Here is a 26,775-nt window from a genome sequence, read left to right as displayed (position 1 = left end):
GTGTGGCTTGAGGACGGGGTTTGGGGCGGGGCTTTGGGCGTGGCTCCGGCCGGACCCAGCCAATCTGAGCCCGAGGGGCCAGTCCGCCCCACTGAGGAGGCGGTGGCACTTGCGCACTCGGCCGCCCCCGCGCGCCTCTCCGGGGGTGGGGGACGGGGCGGGGCGTGCCGGCGGCGCTCGGCGCTGACGCTGCGCCGACGCGCCCGACGTCGGGCACGTTGACGCCGGCGACGCGCCGCCGGGCCCGCTCCTCCTGCGCTCCGCCAGTGTCCGGCCGCGGGCCGGCCTCAGTGACTGGGGGCGGCGGGCGCGGGGTCGCGGGTCCGCGGGGCGCGGTGCGCGGGGCGGGCGGCGGGCGGCGGGCGGCGGGCTGCGGGCTGCGGGCTGCCTTCGTCGGGCCCGGAGCTCGCCTGGAGCGAGCAGCCGCCCGCGGAACGTCCTCGCCCGCTCCCGCCGGCGAGCAAGGTAAGGCAGCGGGGCACCGAGGTAGGGTCGGGGCGGAGTGGGGCCCCGGGCGGCGCGCGGCTGCTTAGTGTCAGCGCCCCCGGGAGCGGGGGGCGCGGCCCGGGGGGACCCCCGGCGGACGGGCTCGCGGGGCCGTGCGCGCCCCCCCCCCCCCACACACACACCTCCCTGACCCCAGCGCCAGGTGACCCAGCGCTGGGCGCGGGGACGAGGACTCGGAGCCACAGGAAGCCACGGGCCAGGCCGGACTCCTTGGAGACCGGTCCCCAGCGCCCTGGGGTCCCCGCTGCTGCCGCACCGGGGCGCGGGTGCGAGCCGGGTAGAGGCGTCGTTCTCGTCGGGTGCGCGGTGCGCGGCCCTGGGCACCTCCGTCCCGGGGGTCCGCCGAGCCCGGAGCGCCGCCCCTCGCCCCGTCATTACATTTGAGACAGAGGAGCCTCTCGGAATCTCACCCTTCACTTTTCCTCCCTTCCTATCCCTCCATCTCGACCCGCTATGTTTCCATCGTGGAATATTTTTGGGGGGAGGGGAGTGGGATGGGGGGAAGAGGCTGTGAACTTACATAAGTGAGGTTGACTGACCAACCATCGCAGCCTTTGCAAAAGCACCGCCCGCAGCCCTTAACGAGCCTAGTTCCCGTTTAGCACTCACCAAATCCAGCCCAAGAATTCGGGGAGCCAGTCAGTCCTTCCCCGGAGCTGACTGCACACATTCCTGTAAGATGCCTGATGGGTTTTGTACTTGTCAGTTTTACTGACTGTATGCTCCTTCTGTGCTTTTTCCTGAAACATGATTGGGTGGCAAGTGTTTTGACTTTCTCTCTCCTGCCCTCCCCCCCCACCGGGAAATAAGGAGGGAAAAAAAAAAAAACGGGTTACAGAAGCACGCTTGTTTTTCAACAATCAGAAAGTACAGCTTTGCAAACAAAATGCCACAGGGTTTGTCCTTTATGTGAGGGGTAGTCTGTTTGGTCTTTACCCCTTCGCTGATTATTGTCAGTATTCATGTCTTCATCTTGGGTGTGCCTTGCACTTCGGATAGGCCTGTGTGTATTTTCCCAGCGTACTTCTCTCTACAGAGCCAAACAGTCAGATCTGGGAATAGCAAGGCCTTTCATTTATCAGCTCCAAATAGCTAGAAAGTCACAGCCTTGTAGAAGCCTTCATTTAGAAGCGCCTGATGACAGTGGTCTGGGTGTCTTTTTTCAAGATGATGTGCGAGGTGATGCCGACCATCAGTGAAGCAGAAGGCCCCCCGGGAGGCGGTGGGAGCCAAGGGCCCAGCTCCCCCTCGCAGCCAGATACAGACTCACATTTTGAGCAGCTGATGGTCTCCATGCTGGAAGAGAGGGACCGTCTTCTCGACACGCTGAGAGAGACCCAAGAAACGCTGGCATTAACCCAGGGGAAGCTGCACGAGGTTGGTCACGAAAGAGATTCCTTGCAGAGGCAGCTCAATACCGCGCTTCCACAGGTATGGATGACTTTCCCCTGCAGGTTTTTGTCTAAAGGCCTTTTCGGGGGATGCTGCTATTTTAGATGTGTATTGTCCCATCATCACTTGCACAATGGTGGTTCTGTTATTTGTAAGTCACGTACAGATAAAGTTCCTGAAGGATTAAACTTCTTAGCTAGAGCAAACTGTGGTGTACTGTCAAGTCCTGTGACGACACCTTATCCGTCCTGTTTGTCTCTCTGTGGGGGGCAGCAGAAGGAGCCGCCTAGATTTGGAGGAGCGCTGCACAGTTTTGGAAAAAAGGGCCACCAAGTAACCAGTCTCCGTGGTGCCTTCTGTTTTGTTGCCGTAAGCCTTTCCCCTCCTAATCGTGCGACTCCATGGGTTGTATCAAGTATTTCCAGTTTCCTAATGCAGTGTCCTGGACAAATGGAATGGCTCTCCCAGGAAGAATATATTTACAGTCTGCCTTTCTCAGCAGCCAGGTGCTTTGTAAGTCAAGTTTGTTTCAGGGGGTAGAAGACTGAAGGTGGGTTCCTTCGGCACTTTCTCTTTAGCAGCTGAAGATTATAACGCTCACAGTCACAGCAAGGTTTTTCATCTAAGGGTACTGCGTTTGGAGCCGTGTCTCCAGGCCTTTTCTTGTGGCGCTGAGTGAGGATCTAATGATAGGTGCAGGGAGGTGTCAGCTGAAGACTGTGAGGTGGGTGGCGCAGAGTATAGCGGGAGACGCGAAGGTTCCTTGGGTGTTTATGGCTGCGGAGGTGCCGTTTGACTTACTCATAACAGGTGCCTTTATGCTGGTGTCAGGTAGACCTGAATAAGCATGCGTGCGTTCCTCGTGATGGGTCTGCAGTGGTAAATTAGTAAATGAATAATTACTAGCCTTAATGCATTTCTTGGCTTTCGTCAAGTCTCCTGAAAGATTGATAAGCCAAACATTTGGATTTCCTCTTTAGCAACAAGAATTCGATGTCAGTGGTATATAACATTCCTTCTCTGTCAGGTGTGAGAATCAAGGAAGTTTTTTCGCGTTTGAGTCTTGTAGATTACCAGGTTTGTTTGGGTCCAACTTTATCATCAGCACCACTGTCTCTAGGAGATAGTGAAGGACTGGTGTGTTGCAGCCCACAGGGTCACAAAGAGCTGGACACGACTTGGGCTGAACCCCCCCCCCCCCCACCCCCGCCAACAGGCTTTGAAGGATGGCCCAAGTTGTGCCTTACTGGGACTTCGTTGTAGCATTTGTAAATCTTCTCAGTACTTTGGGGTTTTTCTTTTGTTTTTTCATAGTCGTATTTGTCTTATTGTAATTTGAGGTGCATCCGTGGACGCGTAGTTTTTTGGAAGGATAAGCACAGAGCCGAAACAGGGAAGGGCCGGGACTTTTGTCAAGTCCAGCCTCATGCAGCGGAGGTGGCCACGCCAGCATTGGGACAGTTGCTCAGTGGTCTGTTTCCAGCTGCTGCTCCGTGGTGTAGCCTGGAAATGCCTTGTTGAGTGAAGAAGGCGATGATGTCACCGCTCTCCCACTGAGCACCTGAGCCCAGCGTTTGAGAAACACGGGAAGCAGTAAGGAAGCCTTACGTGGATCCTGCCCTTTCTTGGCATTTCTAGTCTGTGTGGTGGCTCATTGTGTGACCAGGTAGGCGTGTGAATTAGCTCCTGCCAGATTATGTAGGAAGTAACAATGTACTTAAAAAAACTTTACTGTAACAGAACATGGGTCAGAAAAACTCACACATCGTAAGTGTGCATTGCAGTGACTTTTCACTCAGTGAGCACACTCTTGTAATTACTGCCCAGGCCAAGAAAAGAACATTCTCAGGCTGCCCAGGGGCCCCTCCCGCCCGCTCCCAGTATCTCTCCCAGAGCTAACCGTAGCCTTTTCATCATTGATTAATTTGGCATGTTCTTGACTTTATGTAAATGGAAGTAATTCTTTCATTCAGCATTATCTTTGTGAGCTCTATCCACGTAGGTCTGTTTGTTCTCATCTGCTATGTAACCCAGTGTGTGAGTGTACCATAGGGCTTCCCAGACGGCTCGGTGGTAAAGAACCCACGTGCCAGTCCAGGAGACGCGGGTTTGATCCCTAGGTAGGGGAAGTTTCCTGGAGAAGGAAATGGCAGCCCACTCCAGTATTCTTGCCTGGAAAATTCCATGGACAGAGGCGCCTGGTGGGCTACAGTCCAAGGGGTCGCAGAGAGTTGGACGTGACTGAGCAACTGAGCACACACATGAATGTCCCATGGTTTATTCTTTCTGTTGTTCATGGGTATCTGAGTTGTCTCGAGGTTTTACAGATGCTGTTCTTTCTTGCTTTTTGGTGCAGATGTGTACGCATCTCTGTTGGGTGTGTTCAGAGGCGTGGCACTGCCGGGGGTGGCCTGTGTCCTGCCCCGCCCCGTGTGAGCCCCTGGGGGTCCGCGCCCCGCCCCGTGTGAGCCTCTGGGGGTCCGCGCCTTGCTGTCTTTGTTTCTGGTTGTCGCTGTTGGGGCTGTCGAGCAGTTGCAGCTTGTGGGGGTGGGAACTGTCCATTCCCGCACCGCACCCCCCACAAGCAGGCAGAGCCCCTGCTTCTCTGTGGGCGTTTCTTGGCATTTGTGTACCTTTTCTGATGAAACAGTTGTCTTCTGCCCATTTTTCAGTTGGACTGTTTCTTATTGATTTTAGGAGTTCTTTTTACACAATCTGAGTACATGCACGTGTGGCAGGTTTTTTTTTTACTTTCTTGAGTGTGTTTGCCTTTACTCTCTCAGTGGTGTCCTTTAAAAAATACAGTGTCTTATTTTAATGTATCCCAGGTCATCAGTCTTTTCAGTAATATTTAATGCACTTGTGGCCATTGAAAGATATTAACATGAAGCTGCATGAAGGTACTATCTTGTAAAAGCTTTATTGTTTATCTTTTACAGTTGGATCTGTAATCCATCTGAAATTGGTATTTGTTCATGGTGTGAGATAGGGGCCTCAATTCCTTTTTTTATCCTTTAAGTGTATGGGTATCCAGCTGTAATTTTCTTTTCTTTTAAACTATCCTTTGTCCAGTGTCATCTCTGTTGTAAATCAAGTGACTGTAAAGTTGTGGGTCTGTTTTGACTCTCCTCTGCTTCATTGATCTTCTTGTCTTTTTTGCACAAATGCCACACTGTCTAAATTACCATTGATTTAGTTAGTCTTCATATCTGGTCATTTATACCCTACAGCTGAGTCCTTATTCAATATTACCTTGGGTAATCTTGACCCTTTGCATTTTCAGATAAATTTTAGAATCTACTTGGCCATCTTTCCCTAGAAAATGCTGGGATTTTAATTAAGGTTGAATTTAATTTGTTGACCAGTGTGGGAGAAATGACATCTTTTTAATGTTGTTCTTATCATCCTTGAACACAGTATATAAGTTTATAGTTTGCTGTATGTCTTGTACATATTTAATTAGATATCTGATATTTTCAATGCCATTATAAATTATTAATATGTAGAGATAGAGTTGATTTTTCTATATTCACTTGCTGAATCCATTTATTTCAAATAATTCTTCTTGTATTTTTTTATGTATACACAATTATGTCTGCAAGTAAGTGCTTTTCCCCCCCTTTCCAACTGTGATAACCCTTTTCTTTTCCTGCCTTGCTGTTCGGACGAGGGTCTCCAGCACAGTGGTGAACAGAAGTGGTGAGAACAGGCATCCTTGTCTCTTTCCCATTATCAGAGGAAGAGCTTTCAGTATTTCACCATCACATATGATGTTAGCTTTTTTGTGGATATTTTAATCAAAATATGTAAATTCGCCTGTTAGTTTAATAAGAGTTTTTTTTTCAGTCATGAACTAAAATTAAATTTTCTTAAGTTTATTTTCTGCCGATTTTGAAACAGGTGATTTTTCTTTTATGTGGTGATTTAACTTTTAAAAAATTTTGTGATTCTGAAACAATCCCAACTTGATCTCGATGTATTCTCCTTTTGTTGGACTTTGTTAGTGTTTTACTTAAGATTATTTCATCTATACTGAGAGTCTGTAATATTACTTTCTTGTACTTCTTTTCCTTGTTGGGTTTAGTATCACAGTTATGCTCGTCTTATAAAACAAGGTGGAGAGTGTTCCTTGTTTACCCCGAGAGTTCCTGTGAGACTGCGGTTTTCTTTCCTAGATTTTTGGAAGAATTGGTTGGCAAAACCAGTTGGTTTCATTGTGGGGAGGCTTTTAATTTCAGATTTAATTTTTTTCATGCAAATAAAATTTTCTGATTTTGTATGTCTTCTTGGGTCTATTTAGGTAAAGCATTTCCCCCCTGCTAGGAATTTATTGAGGCCACCAGACTCTCCAATTAGTAAGTGAACTGTGGTTCATATTATCTTTCTTATCTGCAAGATGTGTTGTCTCCCCTTTTAAAAACCCTTGATACTGCTGATTTGTGCTTTGTCTGTTTTTCTTAATCAGTCTCTCTAGTTTTACCAGTTAGTGTTTTAAAAAAATTTCATATTTGTTTTCTGTTTCTGTATTTTCTGCTCCTTTTTTCCTATCTGCCTTGTGTTTCATTTGCTATTCTTTTTTTCTGGTTTCTTGGGATAGAGGCTTAATTGATTTATAGCCTTCCTTCTTTTCCAGTATATGTGTTTAAGTTACTCTCTAAACACAGTTCACTGCATCCCACAAATTTGAATAAGCCAAATGTTCATTTATCTTTTATGTAAAAGTATTTTTTAATTTTCGTTGTGTTTTTTAAAATTATTCATTAAGTTCTTAAGGAAGTTGTCATTTAACTCGCCAGTGTTTGGGGAGGTCCTTCTAGTTACCCTTTGTTGATTTCTGCCTGATTCCATGAAGAGCCCCACTTAGTCTTTCTGGGCTACTGTTAGAAATACCGCAGACTAGCTGGTGAGCAGCAGAAAGTTGTTTCTTCAGCACTGGAGGCTGGGAAGTCCCACGATGAAGGTGCCAGCCGGGGCCACGTCTGGTGAGGCCTGTTTCCGGCTCCTAGACTGCCCGCTTCTCCTCCCTGTCCGCAGCACAGCAGCCCGTCGCCTCCTGCCCCGATCCCCTCCCAGAGCCCCTGCCTCCTAGTGCCATCTCCACGTGCGGGGTGACGTTTGAGGGCGCATAAACTGTCAGCCCGTTGCAGCCCCTAAGCATACCCTGCATTATTTCAGTCCATTGGAATAATTCGAGCTTTCCTAATGGCCCAATATATGTTCATTTTGTTACGTGTTCTTGGGCACTTGAAAATAATGTGTATCAGTGGGAACGCAGTGTCCCATGTGTATCAATTAGATCAGGTTTGTTAATCATGTAATTCAGATTCTGGTAGCCACATTGAATCAAGCAGAAATAGGTGAAATTAACTGTAACATATTTTATTTAACACATCCAAAATATCAGTATGTAATCAGCATGATAAAACCTAATGAAATATTTTGCGTTCTTTTTTTCACACTAAGTCTTTAAAGTCCAGGGTGTTTCATGCTTGCAGCACGTCTCGCTGTGGAATCAGCCGCATTTCAGGTACTTCATGGCTGCCTGTGACTACCTACCGGAGCCCCGTTCCATGAGAGAGGTGTCTTAAACGTCTCCCACTGCATCATGAACTTGGCTGTTACTCCTTTTCTGTTTCTGTCAGTGTTTGTGTATTGATATTTTAAGGTGATGTTACTCGGTACATTCAAATTTAGCATCCTCGCCTTCTTGCTAGGTTAGCTAGTGTCAGTATGAGGTGCTCGTTTTTATCGCTAGTCATGCTTCTCACTTTAGACGCTATGGACAGTGATATGGCCGCATCAGTTTTCTGTCCTTGTTTGCCTGGGTACGTTTTGCTTCCACCTGTCTGTGGTCTTCCATCTTCACATGTATCTCTGTGAGTAGTGTGTAGTTTTAACTTTAATCAGTTTGACACTTTTTGTCTTTTAATGAGAGTGTTTGCTCTACTTGTAGTTTTGATACCTCAGTGCGTAGACGCCACGTTCCTGTTTGTTTTCTGTCTGCCCGCCCTGTCCGGTGTCCTTTCCTCTTGCCTTCTGTTAGGACATGAAGTGTTTCTCTAGATGTGCACTCCTCCTTCAGGCTGTTGGGAGCACATTCGCAGATGCAGCGCGTGTCTTGCATTTGAGTCTAGCTGAGTACTTCTACTGCCTCCCTGACACTCCTGTTCCCTCTTTGTCACTGTTACACTTTAAAATTTTAGGTATATTTTTGGCGTTATCATCATTGTTTTGCAGAGTTAATATTTACCCTCACAGTTACCTCAGTGTTGGTCTTGTTTTTTATATTTCTTTCAGAGACTACTTTTCTTTTTCCCAAAGAACTGCCGTAATATTTTTTTTAGTTCATGTCTTTGGGTGATGAGTTGTCTCATTTCCATTTTCCCTAAAATTCTTTGTTTTGCTTTCACTTTGGAAGAGTGTTTTTGTTGGGTGTAGAATTCCAGGTTGGTGGAATTCCAGGTTTTGCAGCATTTTACAGATGCCAGTCCATTATCTCCTGACTTCCTTGTTCTTGAAAAGTCAGCTCTCAGTGTTACTGTGCCATTAAAAGCCACACCTTTTTCCTTCTGAGCATGTTGACATTTTCTTCTTGTCTTAGGCACCCACAGAGCTGCTGAAACCAGTGTGTGGTTTTCGTTTTTGAGTCAATGGTCTGATTCTTGAGCCAGCTCTTGCCCCCATCCCTGTCAGTCAGTTCAGCCGCTCCATGTCTGACCCTTTGTGACCCCACGGACTGCAGCACGCCAGGCCTCCCTGTCCATCACCAACTCCTGGAGCCTGCTCAAGCTCATGTCCATCGAGTCGGTGATGCCATCCAACCATCTCATCCTCTGTCGTGCCCTTCTCCTCCTGCCTTCAATCTTCCCCAGCATGAGATTCTTTTCTAGTGAGTCAGTTCTTCGCATGAGGTGGCCAAAGTATTGGAGCTTCAGCATCAGTCCTTCCAGTGAACACCCAGGACTGATCTCCTTTGGGATGGACTGGTTGGATCTCCTTGCAGTCCAGGGGACTCTCAAGAGTCTTCTTCAACACCACAGTTCAAAAGCAGCAATTCTTCGGCGTTCAGCCTTCTTCATGGGCCAACTCTCACATCCATACATGACTACTGGAAAAACCATAGCTTTGACTAAATGGACCTATGTCAGCAAAGTAATGTCTCTGCTTTTTAATATGCTGTCTAGGTTTGTCATAGCTTTCCTTCCAAGGAGCAAGCATCTTTTAATTTCACCATCTGCAGTAATTTTGGAGCCCAAGAAAATAAAGTCTGTTACTGTTTCCATTGTTTCCCCATTTATTTGCCATGAAGTGATGCGACCGGATGCCATGATCTTCATTTTTTAATGTTGAGTTTTATACCAACCTTTTCACTCTTCTCTTTCACTTTCATTAAGAGGCTCTTTAGTTTCCATCCCTGTAGGCATTTCTTATTCCCCTTTCTGTCTTATTCCCCTTTCTCTCCACCGTGAGGGGCCCCATTTATAGTTTTTAACAACGTACTTTAACAGCAGACGCCTTCGATATATTCTATACTTTTTTCCCTCTTATTTTTTTTTAACCAATCCATCCTTCAGTTCACTGTTCCTCTCTTCAGCTACGTCCAGTTTGATGTTAAGCCCAGTGACCGAGTTCTTAAATTAAGTCACTGTAATTTTAAAGTTCTAGAATCCGTTTTGATTCTCAGAAATGTTTCTTTTTGTCAAGTATATTTTTGAACAGGTGAAGTTTGCATCTGATACCTCTAGCATACCTCTGATATGCTGGTATACCTCTGATACCTCTGGATCTGTTTCAGTTCTTTTTCTCTTGGTCCTGTTTGTTGTTACACCCTTTTTTGCTTTTTTGATTGCATGTCGGACATTATGTATGGAAAACCATAGAGGTTCTGAGTGATGCTGTCTTCTCCAGTTTCCTCTGACGCAGACCTCCAGTGGAGACAGAGCTCTCTGTTTACTCAGGGCCTTAGTGACTTGAGGCTGGGGGGTCCTTGTAAGCTCAGTCTCAGCAGCCTTCACCCACCTTTCCCCCGACCCCAGGGAGGAGCTCTCCAGCGTCTCCATCTGGAAGCCTGGGGTGCTCCCAGGGCCCCTCCTCGGCAGGCCCTGAAGCCCCTGTCTCCTGAGCACACGAGGTGACTGAGACTCAGCGCTCAGCCGGTTTGGGCAGTGTTGGGCACGTTTTCTGTGCCTCCCTTTTCTTGGGGAGCTTGGTCTCTAACGTCCAGCCTGACTTGTCAGGCCTGCACTCAAACTTTTGTCTTCCCAGCCCAAGGCACCATCCAGAGCTGTGTTAGCCAGTCCCTCTGCTTGACTCGTCCGCTGCCTCTTCTCCCCACAGTCGGCTTTGCTCAGATGCCCCGAGGGCAGGCGCGGCCCTCAGCCTCCGACTGCCTTCCCTTCTGTTTGCAGTCTTAGGTTGTGGCTGCCTGAGGACCTCTTTTAAGATGTCCTGAGCTTTTCTAGCTCTTGGTAGGCTGACCTAGAACTGCGTGCGTCTGTGACTGGGAGTGGGGAAGCCCTGGGTGTCTTCTCTCCTCTGAAGCCACACTTGAGTGAGTGTGAGTGATAGTCGCTCAGTCGTGCCTGACTCTTTGCAACCCCATGGACTGCGGCCCACCAGGCTCCTCTGTTCATGGAGTTCTCCAGGCAAGATTACTGAAGTGGGTTGCCATTTCCTTCTCCAGGGGATCCTCCCGACCCAGGGATCCTGCATTGCAGGAGAGTCTTTACCATCTGCGCCACCAAAGGAAGCCACGTGTAACAGTCACAGTGATTCTGCTCATCATCTGTGTTTGATCCAGGAGAACACAAGAGCCAGGGCTCCTTGCGTAGCACCCATGGTTGTGTTTCTGATCAGAATCCCCAGCTTGCCCGGGCTGTTTCAGTGCCACTTGAACTTGGGAAGAAGGTGGAGCACGTGGCCACTCGGCCTGGGGACAGAGGAGCTGGTCCCCCCTCTTCCTCCACCCCTGCCGGCCCAGGGCGGCCATGTGGTGACGGGCTGCTGGTGGTGGAGAAGGCTGAGGGATTCCGGGACCTGTATTCTGTGACATGGTCACATGAGGGTTTTCTTCTTCAGTTTGAAAAAAATGAGTGCTTTTAGTCTTCCCTCCAGTTTCACTTTAAGGTTGAAGATGAAGATTTTTTTTTTCTTAAGGTTGAGCGCAGTGATTTTACAGTCTTTTTGAAGGCAACAGTCGAGGTTTTAAAAAGACATCTCAGATAACTCCAGTAGGTAAAGCCAAAAAAAGAGAACGTGTTCAGGGTGAATTGCGGGTGTGATCCCAGACTGTACTCTGTCTGTCCCAGAGTCTGTGATTGCTGATTTGGGTGCATATAGGACCCCAGGCCCCCTCGGGACTGAGGTCCTCCAGTGACGGCAGAGGTCGGGCTGAGCCAGGAGCAGGGCAGCTGCGCCCGGGGAGTGGAGAGCCGCGAGGGTGGGAGGGGGGCCAGGGGAGGGGTGGGCGCCTCGGGGGCCCTGTCGCGGCTCGAGGCAGGGCCACCCCTGAACCCCCCACGGGGCAGAGTTGTCGGCAGCCCAGGGTTGAAGTGAGAAGGGCGAGTTCGCAGCAGGTTGAATGAACCCCTGTCCCCACTGTGGGTTCGTTTTCAGTGCCTGGAGCGAGGTGGGTCGAACGAGGGGGTCAGTCAGGGAGGACCGAGCTTGGGGTCCGAGTGAGGGGCAGCTGTTGCGGAGAGCGCTCCTCGCCCGGGCGGGCTCTGGGGACGCCCTGAGTTCAGGGGTGCCCTTTCAGCGGCCTCACTGCGGCGCGTTTGGGGGGAGGAGGGGGCAGAAGCCCCCTAGGAGACGTGCTCACTCCTAGTGGGGGTGGTTTCTGAAGCCCTTTATACTGTTGGGCTCGACTGTGACCCAGTGACCTCGCAGGGTCCTGTGCGACGGTGGCCCTGGGCTGTGGGCACGGCCCCCCTCCTCCCGCACCCCACACTCACCCGCACCCCACACTCACCCGCCGGCCTTTTGGCGGCCCCTCCCCTCTCTGCACCTCTGATGGTGGCCTGAGCCCCGCCCCCCCCCCCCCCGTTCCCACGGAGCCCTTGTGCCGGACTGGGGTCCAGGTCCGGGAGACGTGCGCTCTCCCAGGTCCTGGCCTGGCGCACACGGCCCGCCTCCTGTGGGTGGACTGCGGGCCTGTGATTTCCTGACTCTTGGAGCCGCCTCCGGGGTCCGCTGGTGAGATCTGGGCCCTGTCTTCACACACAGGTTGACCCAAGGAGGTCCCCACCCCGATTCCGCCCCAGCCGCGCTGGGTTAGAGGTCGTCCTCACATCAGATGTTTTTTCCTTTGTGAGTATGTTCGTTCTCTCAGAGGAGGCCATTCTTCTGACCCTGTTCTCTGCTTGCTAACTCTTACGTCCTGCTAAGAAATCTGGCAACTAACTCTTCTAAAGAACCAGCTCTGCCCTGTGTATAAAACTCCTCAAAAATGCTCGTATTCCGGCAGCAGTTTTATTTCCACTGAGGAAACAGTCCTTAAAGTAAAAATAACGTGTAGCTCCAGCTCCACAGGGTTAGTGGCTCCTCCTGGCCTCCCAGCCTTACCTCCCTGCTCCCGCTTTTGGCTTCGCTTCGGGACGGAGTGGTTTCTAGTGGTCCCGCTCTCGTGGCGGAGGGTGGGCTCGCTGGGTGGAGGCGGTGATTTCAGACCCCTCTGACTCTGCACTTCCTGCTGCTCCTCGGGGACCTCCGAGGGCCCTAGCGACCACTTGGTGTTCCTGCCACCTCACTTCTTACGTTCAGAGTTGCAGAGTGGAGATTTCTCGACGCTCAGTCCTCCGTTTATTCACTGGTTTGCCTCTTAGGGCGCACCTCTCGCTGTTCTTTCTCTCTCGGCCCCTGTGGGCGCTGGCTTTGGTGTTTATCCGGCGTGCTCGTCTGCTATCATCATCTTTCCAGAGATGGGCACCTTGACCCCCTTGGATTGGCTCCTGCAGCCTTGGGCCAAGGCCCCTGGTCTCTGAGCGTTTCCTTGTTTTCTGGCACAAAACCTGTCCCAGGCCCACACTTTGTTTCTCCTGCCTCAGATCTAGGCTCGTCCCTCAGAGAAGCCCTGGTTCCTTTCTGTGGGGAGGGGTTTAGGGCTCAGCTCCGGGCCCCGGTACGCTCATTGTCACGGGTTAGCGTCTCTCAGGTCCTTCTGGGGACAGAGCTAGATAGAAATACCCATTTACTAAAACCCCGGATTTCACGTTGTTATTTCCTTAACAAGTTAAAATGGAGCCTTCCCGCTTACTTTGCGTTTGTCCTCATTTCACACCGAGCTGACGTCTCATGGCATCAGCGTTATTCCCTTTGTCCTGTGACACACGACATGCCCTCAGCGTTTATCACCACACTGTTACAATCACCCCACTGTGTGAAGCCTTAGCGCTTCTTTGCAATTGACTTGGGCCTTAGAATAAACATATCTGGAGAATGTATAGATAGAATAACAGATTTTAAAGCTACGTGAACCACACAGTGAAGTTTGATACAGTTAGTTAGGTTCATTTGTTTTTGTTTATTCTTAATTTTAGGCTTTGCCTTTTTCTTTTGGAGTTAATGTTTCTCAAATACATGCAGTGTTTACTTGGTTCGGAATTCAGAGTTGAAGGGAAAGGCACCCTCAGGCGGCGGGCGTCTCCGGTCCCACTGGCCCTTTGCAGGCGAGGCGCCGCGTCTTGTCTCGTGCGCTGTCCTGGGTTCTGCCTGAGCAGGGCCGTGAGCAGCGCTATCCCCCTCGCTCTCCGAAAGGAGACAGTGAAGGTTTGTTGCCTGCTGTTGCTAATTAGAGATGCGGACAAAATGTTTCCACTTTGTAGGTTTTCCCTGTGGCCGAAAGTGAGCTCTTGGCTGAGTTTGGCAGCTTGGATCATGGGTCCTTGGCAAGGAAGGTCCACCCAGGGAGTTCTTACTCCTGGCTAGCTGAGTCTCATTCTTATTCTGTGGGGAGGTTTCATTTTGCTCTGGAAATGAACTTGGGAACTTGCAGTCTCCCTTGAATTTCCAAGGTTTTCTGCTTTGCACGTGGGCCAATTATCCGCCCTGCTTGTATAATCTGAAGCCTTTGCCAACAGTGGCAGGAACATCGACTTCAGGCGGTGGCATGCGAAAGCTGTCCAGTCATCTTTATAGAAGTTTGAGTTCTGCTTGAGACTGATTGATATTCAGAGCCATTAATCTCTTTCAAAACCAGAAGGTGCTGTTAGAAGCCGGGCCCCTGCTCTCCTCCCCACCTGTAAAGGGGTTCACGGGAAGCATGAATGCCAGGTAAGGTCAGGGTGTCTTCCCTAAAGTGGAAACCGACATGGCTGGGGATGCGTTTCCAGTAGTCTGAGTATTCATTTGAATAGTCTGATGTGGTATTTGTTTTCACGCACATCACAACATAAAATACGACTTCATTTGTGACTGCATGTGAAATCCAGTTGGGGCAGAGGGTTGAAGAAGGTCTGTGTAGAGTTTTATTTTGCTGTTTTGTGGCTCAGCTCCTTTCCCTCCGCCTGTCGGCCAACTGGCCTTTCACCCCTGCCCGCGCTGTCTGCAGGCGTTTCACACAGAAGCAGCACGTCTCTGTCCTCGAGCTGATGACAGGGGCTTGGAGGAAGAGTTTACAGCAGGCCTGCAGATGTGCATGGGTCTCTGACACTCGGGCCTGGGCCTGTCTGTCCAGGTGGATTAACACACGTGCGTGCGCGCGCGCGCACACACACGCACACACACACACACACACACACGTGTGCGCGCGTGTGCACCACCCAGGGCAGAGTCAAGGTGGTGCACTTCCCAGGAAGCAGCCTGCTCAGGCCCGGTGGGTGGGACTTCCCTGGGCGCCTTCGTTGGTCACCTCGCAGAGTTGAGCCTTCAGCATTCTCAGCAGAGGGACAGTAACTGTTCCTTTTCATTTAGCCGTTCTTAATGTCTGCCGTGGGTTAGGCGTTGTCTAAGGGCTGTGTGGATGCATGTTGAGGGAGATTAGGTGAGAAATAGCCAACAGTTACTGCCTCTGACCCTTTAAGAATTGAAGTACAGTTGATTTACAGTGTTCTGTTAATTTAGGCATACAGCAGAATGATTGGGTTACACATACACATGTGTATTCTTTTTCAGGTTCTTTCCCACACAGGTTATTAAAACTACGGGACAGAGTTCCCTATGCTCTTCTGAGGCCCTTGTTGGTTGTCTGTTTCTCATGTACTAGTGTGTGTGTGAGTCACAGACTCCCAATCTGCCCATCCGGAGTCTTCCCCTTGGTAACCGTGAGATTGTTGTCTTTGTCTGTGGGTCTGTTTCTGTTTTGTGTACAAGTTCATTTGTATCTTTTTTTTTGGCTGTGCTAAGCAGGGCATGGGGTCTTAGTTTCCTGGACCACAGATGACACTCATGCCCTCTGCAGTGGAAGCCTGGAGTCTGACCCAGTGGCCCACCAGGGAATTCCCGTGTCTTTTTTATTTTTTTCTCCTTAATTTCAACTATAAGTGATATACAATAGCCTCTAAGCCTCTTTATATGAATTACCTCAGCAAAGACTCGTAATGATACTACAGAGTATACTTCAAACAGCACTGTTAATAGAAAGCAGGGTGCGTTTAGGTACTCCATTTTATAGATGAAGAGGCGCCGGGAGCTGGCAGACCACACTGGTGGACAGTGCTGGCCCCCAGGCAGTCTGACCCCAGGGCTTCTCCCACAGGAGGAGATGGGGTGGGCAGGGTGCCCCAGGGCCTGCGGGGCTGGTCTGGGGAGGGCCAGGGTTTGCTTCTTCCGCCGAGCGTCTCTGTGTCCCTGTGGGCTCAGCCCCGGCCCCTCCACACACGCCCTGCCTGTGGGCGGCCAGGCAGTGCCCGCAATCGGGGCCTTGCAGTGGTCCCCAGGGAGCCCGCCGCCCCTGCTGTTCTGCCCTGGCGCTCAGCACAGCGCCTGGCAGGGCCCCGTGGCGCAAACATGGTGATTTCCTGATGCTGGCCTTTGGTTCCTCTAATGCCCAGAATCTTTGAGGTCAGCTCTCCTTAGATGTGTCGTCTGATTCTGTCTGATGCTTCCTGCGGCTCTCTCCCTTGGTGAATTAGACGGTTAGGGTCTAGACGTTTCTGTTTCTCTGTAGAGTTTGTCCGCTGTCCCTCATCGCGTTCTGCAGACAAGCCTTCCTGCAGCGCGTGCCCGCAGCCCCGGAGCTCGTGTGTCGCCCAGCCGGCTGTCGGCGCCTGGTGAGGCTCCTGCTCGCCCCCCCGCTACACCCGACGGGCCGCTGCGGCAGGGAAGGAGGCGGGGGCTGTGGCCCTGGAGCGGCGCGCGTGGTGGGACGAGCAGCCCGTCCTCTGTCTCACCGGTGACGTGACTGCGGTCGCGGCAGAGCCCTCCCGCACCTTCCGCTCTGCTTCCGTCCCCGGGTCACCTCCTGGAACCTCCGGTCGCTTCTCTGTAGAGTAAGGGGGAACTCGCCCCTGAGCGCAAAGCGTCCTGGACAGAAGCCGGTCTCTGGAGGGTCTCCGAGGGGCCTCCTGCGCCACGGCCACCGCCCCCGGGGGTCTGGGGCTGAGGGGGAAGCCCTGGGCGGTTTCCGCTCCCTCTGGCCCCGTGACTGTGTTCTCTGGTTCCTGCACCGCCCTTTTCTGTGGTGGAGGGCCGGGTCGACGGCTGGCCGTGGCTGGGCCAAAGGAGTGAGGGGTGATGCTGGGCACAGACGTCCCTCTCCCGGGCCAAATCTGAGTCCTTCAGCCGCCGGCGGGGAGCGTCCTGGCACACTTGGATGGGGGGTGTGGTTCCCGCCATGAGTGCCGATGGAGGTTTTGTGAGAAGGGCCAGGAATCAAGTGATGGGAGGGAGACTGAGAGGATTGTTTTAAACGTGTTAGTTTTTGCCTGTGTGGAGGGAGCCGCCATTGGGTCCGTGTGCCTCGGAGGTCAGGCCTCATGAGGAGCTGGGGCAGGGCTGGCCCTCCCTGCGGGCTGCGCGGCTGCCCTGAGCCTCCGCAGAGCCTCCCCAGCGCCGCCTGGCCGCCTGCAGGCTGAAGCCGAGGGGTGCCAGGAAACGTGGCCACAGCGGGGGGTCAGCTGTGACCGGCAGGGAAGGGAGGGAAGCGAGCAAACGGCGCAAGCTGGGGAAGATGCGCGGTGTGCGCAGCAGCCGTCCCTGCCCCGGTGCGTCCTCGAGGGGGGCTGTCGGGAGGCAGCGGCGTGTTTAACATGCCCTCACACTTCTTGCTGGGAAACGTGGGTGAACTCCGTGGTGAGTGAAATGAGCCTGCTCCGTCTGGGGGCTCAATGACAGACCACCTGCGTGATCTACCCAGAAAGTAAGTTACTGTGTAGCCCCTGCGACCTTCCAGTGTCTGGGGAAGCGGGGAGGGCCGGGCCTGGAGGCCTCGGGCCCCGTGCTGCCGTGCGAGGCTCTGGGGAGGCTGCCTATCCGGACACCACACCCACACTGCCCACATCGCTGCCCGGAGCTGCAGATGGCCACGCCTCTGGACGCTGCTTGCGGCTTTCCGGCCGGAGTCTGAGCTCCAGGCCCGTGATGGGTGAGTTTGAGGCTCTTCTGCGCTGACCCCAGTTGCGGGAGAGGCCGGGACAGCAGGCAGCTGGTGCTTCCAGCTCCTCCTGTGGGTCACGTGCTGTTCCTCAAGGGCAGAGCACCCCCCAGCTGGAGGGTGGGGCCTCTGACGCTGGGTGGCCAAAATAGGTGGCAGGCGGCAACTACCTGATCGTGGGTACTGACAGTGGAAGAAAACAGTTGCTTTGGCGGCAGATGGCGCGGCCTCCTCCTGGCGGGAGGTCTCAGGGATGGCGGCCGTGTCCAGCTCTCCTCTGCCCTGACCTCCCGCCAGAGAGCAGAGAGTACAGAGAATGGAGATTGAAATCAGGGTTGGGGTTTTCTTCCTCCTGCCAGTCTCTCTCTCTCTCTCTCTCTGTGTTTCCTGTTCCTGATGACCTTCACTCCATTTCCAGGAGACAGTTTCGCAATCGAGAAGTGTTGCCTTTTTGGTGTGTGTAGCAGGGTGCCTGCTGATGACCTGAGCAGTCCAAAGGCCCATGTGGGGAAAAGGTGGTGGGTGGTTAGAACAAAGGGTTTAAGTTGGAAAGAATGTACATTCCAAGGTTGTTTTCTTGTGCAAACCATAGAAATTCTTCGTCCCCAAAAAGTTTAACAATGAATGAAGTGGTTCCCTGAAAGCGCATTCCTGCTGCTAGGTTGTGCCTGCTTTGTCCAAACCTTGGACGTCCAGTACTTGCCTATTTGCACTAAAAGGGCCCGGCGCTGCCAGGAAGTGAGACACTTTCTGGTGTACCTTCAGTGAGCAACTTCAGGCTAATACCTCATCTTGCTGCTCAGTTTCATTTCCCTTAAGAAGTGAAATTCCTTGGTGTCGCCTTGGAATGTGTGTTTTCCTGTGCTTTGGAAACTCTACCGGTGTTGCTTCAGTTAACTTCGTCTTAAGGTTATCTCACTGGAAGTTGTATGATAATAGACATACTGATACATGTAATCCGCGTTTATGGTCCCTTTAAACATCATCCATAATTTAGAGGGAGCTCGTGTCCCCACCTTTGTGTATTTCCCGCGCCCAGTGGCCGGTGTTAGGTTCCGTTTCTTCAAGTTAGGAAAGCCTCTGTGGAGAGCATTGAGGGAAAGGAAGCCGTTGCCACCCCCAGGCAGCGGGATGATTCTTTTCATTAGGACAGAAGTGTTCCTCTCGTGTCTGGCGAACACACGAGCATCCTGGCCTCCTGCCCCTCGTCTGTAACAGGTTCAGGTGGTCCACCTCTGCGGGCCGGCATGCCCCCTCGAAGGGGACTGCACGGCTGTGTCCTCCGCCCCGAGGGCGGGACGCATCACACGCCGAGGCCCTGGGCTCGGCCGGTGCGTGGCCGCGGCCCGTGTGCAGAGCTGTGCCGGCCGCCCGGCCTCGCCGCTGCCCGCCTCCATGTTCCGCCCGCTCTCCACTCCAGGACCACGCGGCCCAGTCTCGGTTTCTCTTTGCTAACACTGCTGCTCTTTCCTTCCGGTCCCTGGCTCCCCGGCGTGGGCCCTGGGTGCTGAGCCTCACGGGGCGCCTCCTGCCCTTCCTTGCCAGCCCGCCCAGCCCCCTCCGCCCAGCTCCCGGGCGAGCCGAGCCTCGGCTGTGTGCAGTGCCCTCCCCGGCAGCAGAGGCCAGGCTCAGCTCCTTGTTGGGGTGCCAACTCCCGGCCCGCGTCCCGGCTTCCTTCAGCTCCCACACCGTTTCCCTCCATAAACGCTTGTCCTTCCTGGCCGAACCAGTCTGTCCAGCCTGCTCCCCTGCCCTCACACCATGGCCTGCACACGTCCCTTCTCCCGGAACGCCTTTCCCACTCCCTTGTTCAAAACCCCACGTTTGTCTCACGGCCGAGGCCAGCCCTGGGTGGTCTCCTCACACCTCTGATTTCTGCTGTGCCTCAGGGGCTGCCCCGTCTGGAGGTTATGATGGACTCTGCTGCCTGGGGCTGGCTTGACTTTTTATTCTTTTGATCTTTTCTCCAGTTTTTAAAATGCCTTCAACTTTAAGAAAAAAGCAGATGAAGCAGTAGGGGTGGGCATGTCCCAAGGCCACGCGTGAGGAAGCAGGAGAGACCACGAGATCGTCTCCTGCGGGCGTGTGGCCGCCCTTCCGCTTTCCTTGTGGGGATACTGGTGTTGTTCCTGCTTGGCTGTGACAGTCCCTTCCTCTTCACTTGCTGTTGAGTGATTTCTTTCTTTTCCACCCAGTCTTTCCTTCTCTCCACCCCCCGCACCTGTTTCACGTCCTCAGCTTAATAGCATCCCGATCGCAGCCACGGTGTTTCACTGCTGAGACTGTTTTGTCATCTACAGAACACGGGTTCTCTGTTTCCCAGTGTTACCGGCAGCTTTGGTGGGAAGTCGCATGGAGCGTCCGCTGTGATACCTGCAGGGGGTTGGCGGCGCTCACCACACGTGAGACGTCTGTCTGCAGACCCCTTACCGCGCCCCCCGCCCCGCGCCCCCCAGTGCAGGTGGGGGCAGCTTGGGCTGCCTGTGGGCTTGGTTCTGGTGCTCACCTGGTTATCTTCTCCTGCAGATAACATAACGTCTGTACTCGGTTCTCCCCTCCAAGCCACTTATTAACCCAGTGACCTTTGCACTTCACTAACCTGCCTGGGCCTATGTGTTCTGATTTGTAAAAGGAAGTCACTGTGAGTGCCTTACTGGGTGGCTGAGAATAAAATGTGATAAAATATATGAAAATATTTTGAAAACTATAAAGCATTAATTGAAAATAAAGTTATTGCCGTTAATGTTTAACCTTACGTGTACTTAGTATAGTGCCTCAGAAACAGTTGTTGTTGTGCAGTAAATTATTTGTCTGAACTGACAGGGCAACTCATTCTTCAGGCTGTGTTTCTGTCTGCTAAGCTTAATAGAGCCACAGAGGAAAAACTGTATACCCATGGCTATATTGTTACGTAATTGTAGCTTCAGTTAGGATTGTGTCCCTGGGCCTTTGATTCATTCTGAGGTATCCTCTTGTTAAATTAAAGGGTGGAACTTGTAACAGGGGACTCCGGTCAGACAGGTTTGCGGGACAGGGGTACACAGACCCACAGGAGATGAGGGAGGTTACAGAGTGGTGACCATTGCTGTCGGCGGTGGTGTGTCCCGGACTCCATGTGGAGCTACCGCCCATACACCTGCGTGGTGCCCGGCTCTTCGCAGGGGCTGAGTTTTCAACAATGAGGGGACTCCATCTTCCGCAGAGTAGACTAGGGTCCCTGCAGTGAAATGTTGCAGGAGGCCTGGGAGAGCCTCAACCAGGAGGTGAGTGGTCCAGCCTGGCCCGAGGCCCCGGTCAGGCAGCCGGAGAGCCTGTGGCTGTGACACGGGGTGGGGGAGGGAGGAAACCCGCTGATCAAGGCCTGGCGAGTGTGGCGCCCAGGAAAGGGGTGACCAGGGGCAGAGCCGGTCGTCTGCCAGCCTCTGGGGGAGACTCCTGACGGGCGGACAGGGTCTCGCCAGGCTGAGGGGAGGCCCTGCGGGCAGTGAGACGCTGTATGGACAATAAACCCTTTATCTGTATCATTTCCACCAATCAGCTCCGTGGTTTTCCAGTAGCCAATGTCATTCTTGTTAAGAAAACTGCATGACAGAGAATCAAAAGCCTTTTTCAAGTTCAGTTGTACTTATTACTTTCAGCCTTGGGTATATGGCCTTAAACACTGAAGCGTTTGTGTGTCTTTGACTTGTCAGCAGAATTTCAGGAAATGCTATAAATGTAGCCATGCAGCCTCTGAAGCTACTCATTCTTAAACTTGTATTTTACTGACCGGGTGTACTAGAGCCCCAGGAGGAACTCCCTAAGAAAGCCCTTTGGGTTATGGTTTTGTCCCGCGTCCTTTGATTCACTCCGAGATCCCTGCCTTCCGTCTGGTGTATCCGGACAGTGGCCCACTCAGCCGTCCTCGGTCTCTTGTGTGCTGAGGCTTGAGCGTTCAGTCGTGGTCCCGTGTCTGTTCCATGCTGGCCAGAGCCACGTTGCCGCTCTAGAGCACAGTCAGGAGCAGTGTTCGCTGACGCTGTTGCAAGTCAGAGAGCTGCTCTTCAGTAGTACCTGCTGGGAACGTGGTAGAAATTTCTCTTCCTGCCAACATTGCAGTCTCACAGGGCAACAGAGCAGGTCCTGTCTTATAAGCCTTTCTGTGCAACTGTTTGCTGATACCTGTGAGGGCCCTGGAAGGCAGGGCCTGAAGGCGCCTACGTGTCTCAGATATTCCCATTTAATAAAGTCATAAAGTAATTTCACAGAGTGCCACTTTGTTCTTCAGTCGCTAAGTTGTGTCCGACTCTGCGACGTCGTGGACTGCAGCATGCCAGGCTTCCCTCTCCTTCCCTGTCTCCTGGAGTTTGCTGAAACTCCTGTCCATTAAGTTGGTGAGGCCATCCCATCCTCTGTTGCCCCCTTCTCCTGCTTAAACCCAAGTAAAAGAATTGATTGTGGCTTTTTTTCGGGGGGTGGTGCAAAATTGAGGCACTATGGCAGCTAATGACAAGCCTGAAATATTCTAAAATTGTGAGTAAATCAGAAAAACCTGGAGCAACCACAGAGCTTTGTGGAGACTTGCTAAGCTGTGACATCCTGGGCAGCCCGGGAGCAGTGCCCGGGGCGGGGGCGGCTTGACGGCGCCTTACCACTGGGCGGGGCTGCTCCTCCGAGCGCGGCCCTTCCTTCAAGGTGGCGTCGGCTTCCTCTCCAGGTTCAGGGTGCTCGGACGCTGTCCTTCCCACCCCTTCCGGACGTTTATCTGCCCATGTTTCATGGCGGCGCCATTGCCAGGAGGCTGTGGCGGGACCACCAGTGGCCCTGGAGCGTGGCCGTGGGGGCGAGGGAGCGGTGAGCGCCCGGGGCCGTGCAGCGCCCACATTGTTGCCTTAACATGAGATGCGTGGTGGTCAGTGTCACGTGTTTCCCAGATGGCTCCCCAAAGGGAGACCCGCCGTGGTCGCAACAGAGAGCAGAAAGCGTAAAGTCTCTCAGAGGTGTGTTCAGTCCATGCGACGTGACCACAGGTAGAATACAAGCTTGCTAGACACAGAAACTTCACGTGCGACTGGAGTAAGTCGTTTTATCTATTTTCATAAACATGCAGGACCATGCCTGAGTCAGAGTTGACTGTTCAACCTGCCTTCCTAAAAGTGTATGTTAAAGTGGCCGGCCGGTTGGCAGTTGTCTTAATGGGAAGCTAGGGGAGTTGCTTTGTACTTGAAATTGCCTTATATTTGGGCATGTATACTATATATGTAATATATAATAAATAATTTGGATATCCAACCAAATAATCAAAGGTTTATGGTTATTTTTACTGTTTTGTAATAGCATAATATTTTAATCTGTCCTTTATTACCGTGAGGTTAGAAACGGCAACGATTCTAAGTGGAGAAATGGTGGTAACATTTGAGCAAAATTAATGCCTTTTTCCTTCTGCAAGTGAAGTTTCACGCTTAAAAAGCAGTGAGGCCATCCTCATCTACCCAGGACTGTAAAGGCCACGCCGGCCGAACCTGTGCAGAGCAGCCCATCATCAGGGGGCGTGGTGAGAGTCGTCTGTGATCTTTACTTTTTTTCGTTAAGGCTTCCAAACCCTGTAAGGTACAGAATGTCCAGAGAGATGACAGAGGCAGAACTAGTGTGTATTGAGTACGCTGTGGTTTATGGCACTAGAAGCACTGAGAGTGAGCTAGCGTGCCCCTCTGAGCCGGCAGGCCTGCTCCTGTGTGCACCTCAGGGCGATCCGGCAGCTCCTCTCATGATATTTTTCATTCATCATATTTTACTGACTCGTAATCACGTCACAGTGTGTTAGTTTCTGCTGTACGGCAAGTGAATCATCTCCGTGTAAACACACATCCCCAGCCCCTACTATAGTTTAAGTTATAATTTGTTTTCTCGTACAATTACATTCATTTAAAAAGCTACCTAAACACATGAGTTTAAGAAATCAGTACCTACCCTAATTGTAACATAAAGTGAATTTTTAGCATTTGTTTACAGTAAAATAGTTTGTTATCTGAGTGCTTGGGCATGACTGCACTGAAAGACCGTGTAAGTCAGATGTGTGTACTCCCGCCAGTGAGCGTTTCCGTTTAAGAGAACATGGTCAGAAGCCATTCTGTAAAACAATATAGGAACGTCCAGATATATTAGGATAAGTGAAAACAGACCAACCTCACTTGTGTTTGGTCAAAGAAAAATAACAGTAACCGAAATGAGGATAAAGTGGCATTCATGTTACACGTGGTCAAGTGAGAAAATGAGGAAGTACAATAACCTCACCAACAAGCTGAGCCTCCTTTGTAAGAGACACGTCAGCTAATCCCCTGCCCGGAGAGGGTCCGGGGAGTGTGGGAGCGCTGCAGGGAATGTGGTGCCTCCTGCTCACAGCTTGCGGCGGGCGTGCAGCCAGTGGCTAGCCCAGAAGAAGGTTTTGGAGACTCGTGTGTGATGGGTGAGAAAGGAGGAGGGTGGATCCAGAAAAGAAACACTGACACCAGGGTTTAATAACACCCAGGATGACGGGGCTTCAGAACAACAGATGTTTTCACACCTTGCTGGCCCATGAGGAATCGTTTAGCAGTGTCCATTAAAATAATAAACGTCAGTTTGACTCAGAACTTCTCAGATTATCCTACAGATAAACTTGGCACACATGCAAAATGACATATGTGCAAGGTCATTTGTTGCCATGCTGTTTGTAACAGCAGAAGATCGGCGGCACAAACACAAATGTCCATCAGCAGGTGCACCAAAGGTAAGTGACCGATTCTGAATTCATTGGTATATACAGTCATTGCAGGTATGACAAAGGAAAAGAACTTTATGGACTGATGGGGAAACATCTTTAGGTTATGTCCCTAACTAAAGCAAAGGGAGGGGAAGTGCATGTATTTGTTGGCATACATATATACATACACATGCAAGGAACACATAGCTGTAATCACCTGTTGTGTGGAAGAGCAGACAGGGCCCCGGAAGGGAGACTTTTCTCGTGTGCACCTTTGTCTCTGCTGCAAAAGTGTGTGTGTGCGCTCCGCCCTAAGCCCCCTCAGGGCTGCTGCCGTCACTGCTGCTCTCAGCGCTGCTTCAGGAGGCTCGTGAAGGAGACGACAGCCTTGAGGGCGAGCGCAGTGGCCGGCCATCACAAGTTGACGTTGACTCTGATCCTCTTATAACGACATGAGAAGTCATTGAAGTCAGTGTCGACCATTCTACGGTTGTTTGGCATTTGAAGTAAATTGGAAAGGTGAAAAGTCTTGATAAGTGGGTGCCTCATGAGCTGACCAAAAATTAAAAAAAAAAAAAAAATTTTGAAGTGTTGCCTTCTCTTATCCTTCACAACAACAACCATTTCTCAATCGGATTGTGACATCTGATGAAAAGTGGGTTTTATACAACTTGCAAAGACCAGCTCAGCAGTTGGACTGATAAGAAGCTCAAAAGCACTTCCCAAAGCCAAACTTGTACTGAAAAAAGATCATGCATGGTCACTGATTGGTGGTCTGCTGCCCATCTGATCCGCTGCAGCTTTCTGAATCCTGGCGAAACTATTACCTCTGAGCAGCACGCTCAGCAGATCCATGAGATGCACCTAAAACTGCAGCCCCTGCAGCTGGCGTCCGTCAACAGAACGGGCCCAGCTCCCCTCCACCACAGTGCCTGGCTGCACTTTGGGCATCCAGCGCTTCAGAAGCTGAACAAATTGGGCTGTGAAGTGTTGCTTCATCTACCATATTCACCTGACCTGTCGCCAACTGACTGCCACTTCTTCAGGCATCTCAACAACATTTTGCAGGCAGAACGCTTCCACAACCAGCAGGAGGCAGAAAATGCTTTCCAAGAGTTCGTTGAATCCCAAAGCATGGATTTTTACCCTACAGGAGTAAACAAGCTTATTTCTCATTGGCAAAAATGTGTTGATTGTAATCGTTCCTATTTTGATTAATAAAGGTGTGTTTGAGCCTAGTTGTAATGGTTTAACGTTTACTATCCAAAACCGTGATTACTTCTGTACCAACCTCATCGTTAGAGAGCATGAGCAGCCCAGATGTCCGCAAACAGTTGAGTGGGTGAACAGAACGTGCTGCACCCGCGTGATGAATCATCGTCCAGCCGTGAAAATGAGTGAAGCGGTGGCCCGCACGGTGCCGTGTGTGAACCCTGAGAACGTTACACTGCATGGAGGAAGCCAGGCCCCCAAGGACAAGCGTGCACGTTGGTCTGTGTGAGGAGCAAGCAAGCAAGTCCTAGAGACAAAGCAGATGAGTGGCTGCCAGAGGTTGGAGGGAAGGGGTGACAGGCAGTGACTTCTGACGGGTCAGGGTTTCTTGCGGGCAGGGCACAGTGGCCCAGGCCGAGGAGGTGGCCGCATGCAGCCTGGCAGCTTCGGGTGGAGGTCCAGTCGGCAGCCTCAGCAGTCCCGGCAGCTGGCTCACTTGGGGGCGGGGCCGGGAGGGAGATGAGGAAGACCCTTAAGACAGACGCACAGGGGGCTGGTGGACGGTTGCCCAGCCTGGGGGTGGAGGCCTGACACAGGTCAGATGGGCACTGCGTGTGTAGGGAGAACAGGGGCCCTCGGACGGAGCCCCCGGAGCACAGCGGTTCTGAGTGGAGAACACGGGACCAGGGCAAGGGGAAGAGAGCAGGAAGACGGGTCAGCTGTTCCCCCGGAGGGCGGGCGGGTGAGCGCGGAGCCCGGGCAGTGAGGCCAAGGCACCCTGCAGTGGCCCCGGGAGGGCAGGGGCGCGGGCGGGACTGAGACACAGGCATGGGAGGAGGGTCTGGGTGAGTCACGGCCACGCGGGCAGCCCCTGCTCTGCTCATGCCCTGAGGTTTAGTGTTGTTTAAAGGGAAGAAAGAAGTGAGGATTGGCCTTTGGGGGGTGTGTGTGTGTAAGTTGGGCTGTTAATTCCATTCTTTTACTTTATTTGTTTATTTGTCTGTGGCCGTGAGCTTGTGGGATATTAGTGTCCCCCTAACCCTAACCCTAACCCTTAGCAGCGAAAGCTGGACCGCTAGGGAAGTCCCTGTTTTCTGTTTCTTAATACAAAGAGAGTGCATACTTAATTGAAAATAAAAAAGAATTTCCATTTCCAGCCTACTTTCCCAGCCACAGTGGATAATCTGCATAGCAGTTTGGTGGGTAGCCATCTGTATTTCTTATATATATATATACATATATATATATATAAGAAATACATGTGTGTGTGTGTGTGTGTGTACGTATAAGATTGTGTTTGCTTTTAACTGAATTGAGATCACATTGCAGTACTGCTCTGCACCATGTTTTTTAAGGTTCAGACTATACAATCTCCATTACTTAATTGCCAAATGCTATGTATGAGCATAAATTT

The 26,775-nt window shown here is 51.7% G+C and overlaps 1 protein-coding gene across 7 annotated transcripts in view; it reads left to right on the top strand.

Moving 5' to 3' along the window:
* The first annotated feature begins 225 nt into the window (after positions 1-225).
* The window catches only part of PPFIA1 (PTPRF interacting protein alpha 1), a 77,875-nt gene continuing 51,325 nt past the window's right edge, over positions 226-26,775 (top strand). For 3 of the 7 annotated variants that reach the window (XM_043924218.1, XM_043924204.1, XM_043924197.1), the window contains exons 1-2: positions 227-465; positions 1,675-1,938. In XM_043924218.1, the coding sequence (XP_043780153.1) occupies positions 1,675-1,938 (264 nt within the window). In that variant the 5' untranslated portion in view covers positions 227-465. Of the gene's footprint in view, positions 466-1,674; positions 1,939-26,775 lie in introns of all 7 variants that reach the window. The other 4 variants (XM_043924228.1, XM_043924212.1, XM_043924231.1 and 1 more) reach the window with 3 other exon arrangements.

Source organism: Cervus elaphus, chromosome 2, assembly GCF_910594005.1.
Source record: "Cervus elaphus chromosome 2, mCerEla1.1, whole genome shotgun sequence".
NCBI classification, from domain to species: domain Eukaryota; kingdom Metazoa; phylum Chordata; class Mammalia; order Artiodactyla; family Cervidae; genus Cervus; species Cervus elaphus.
The sequence above is the reverse complement of the archived record's forward strand: the minus strand, read 5'-3'. Positions and strand labels throughout refer to the sequence as shown.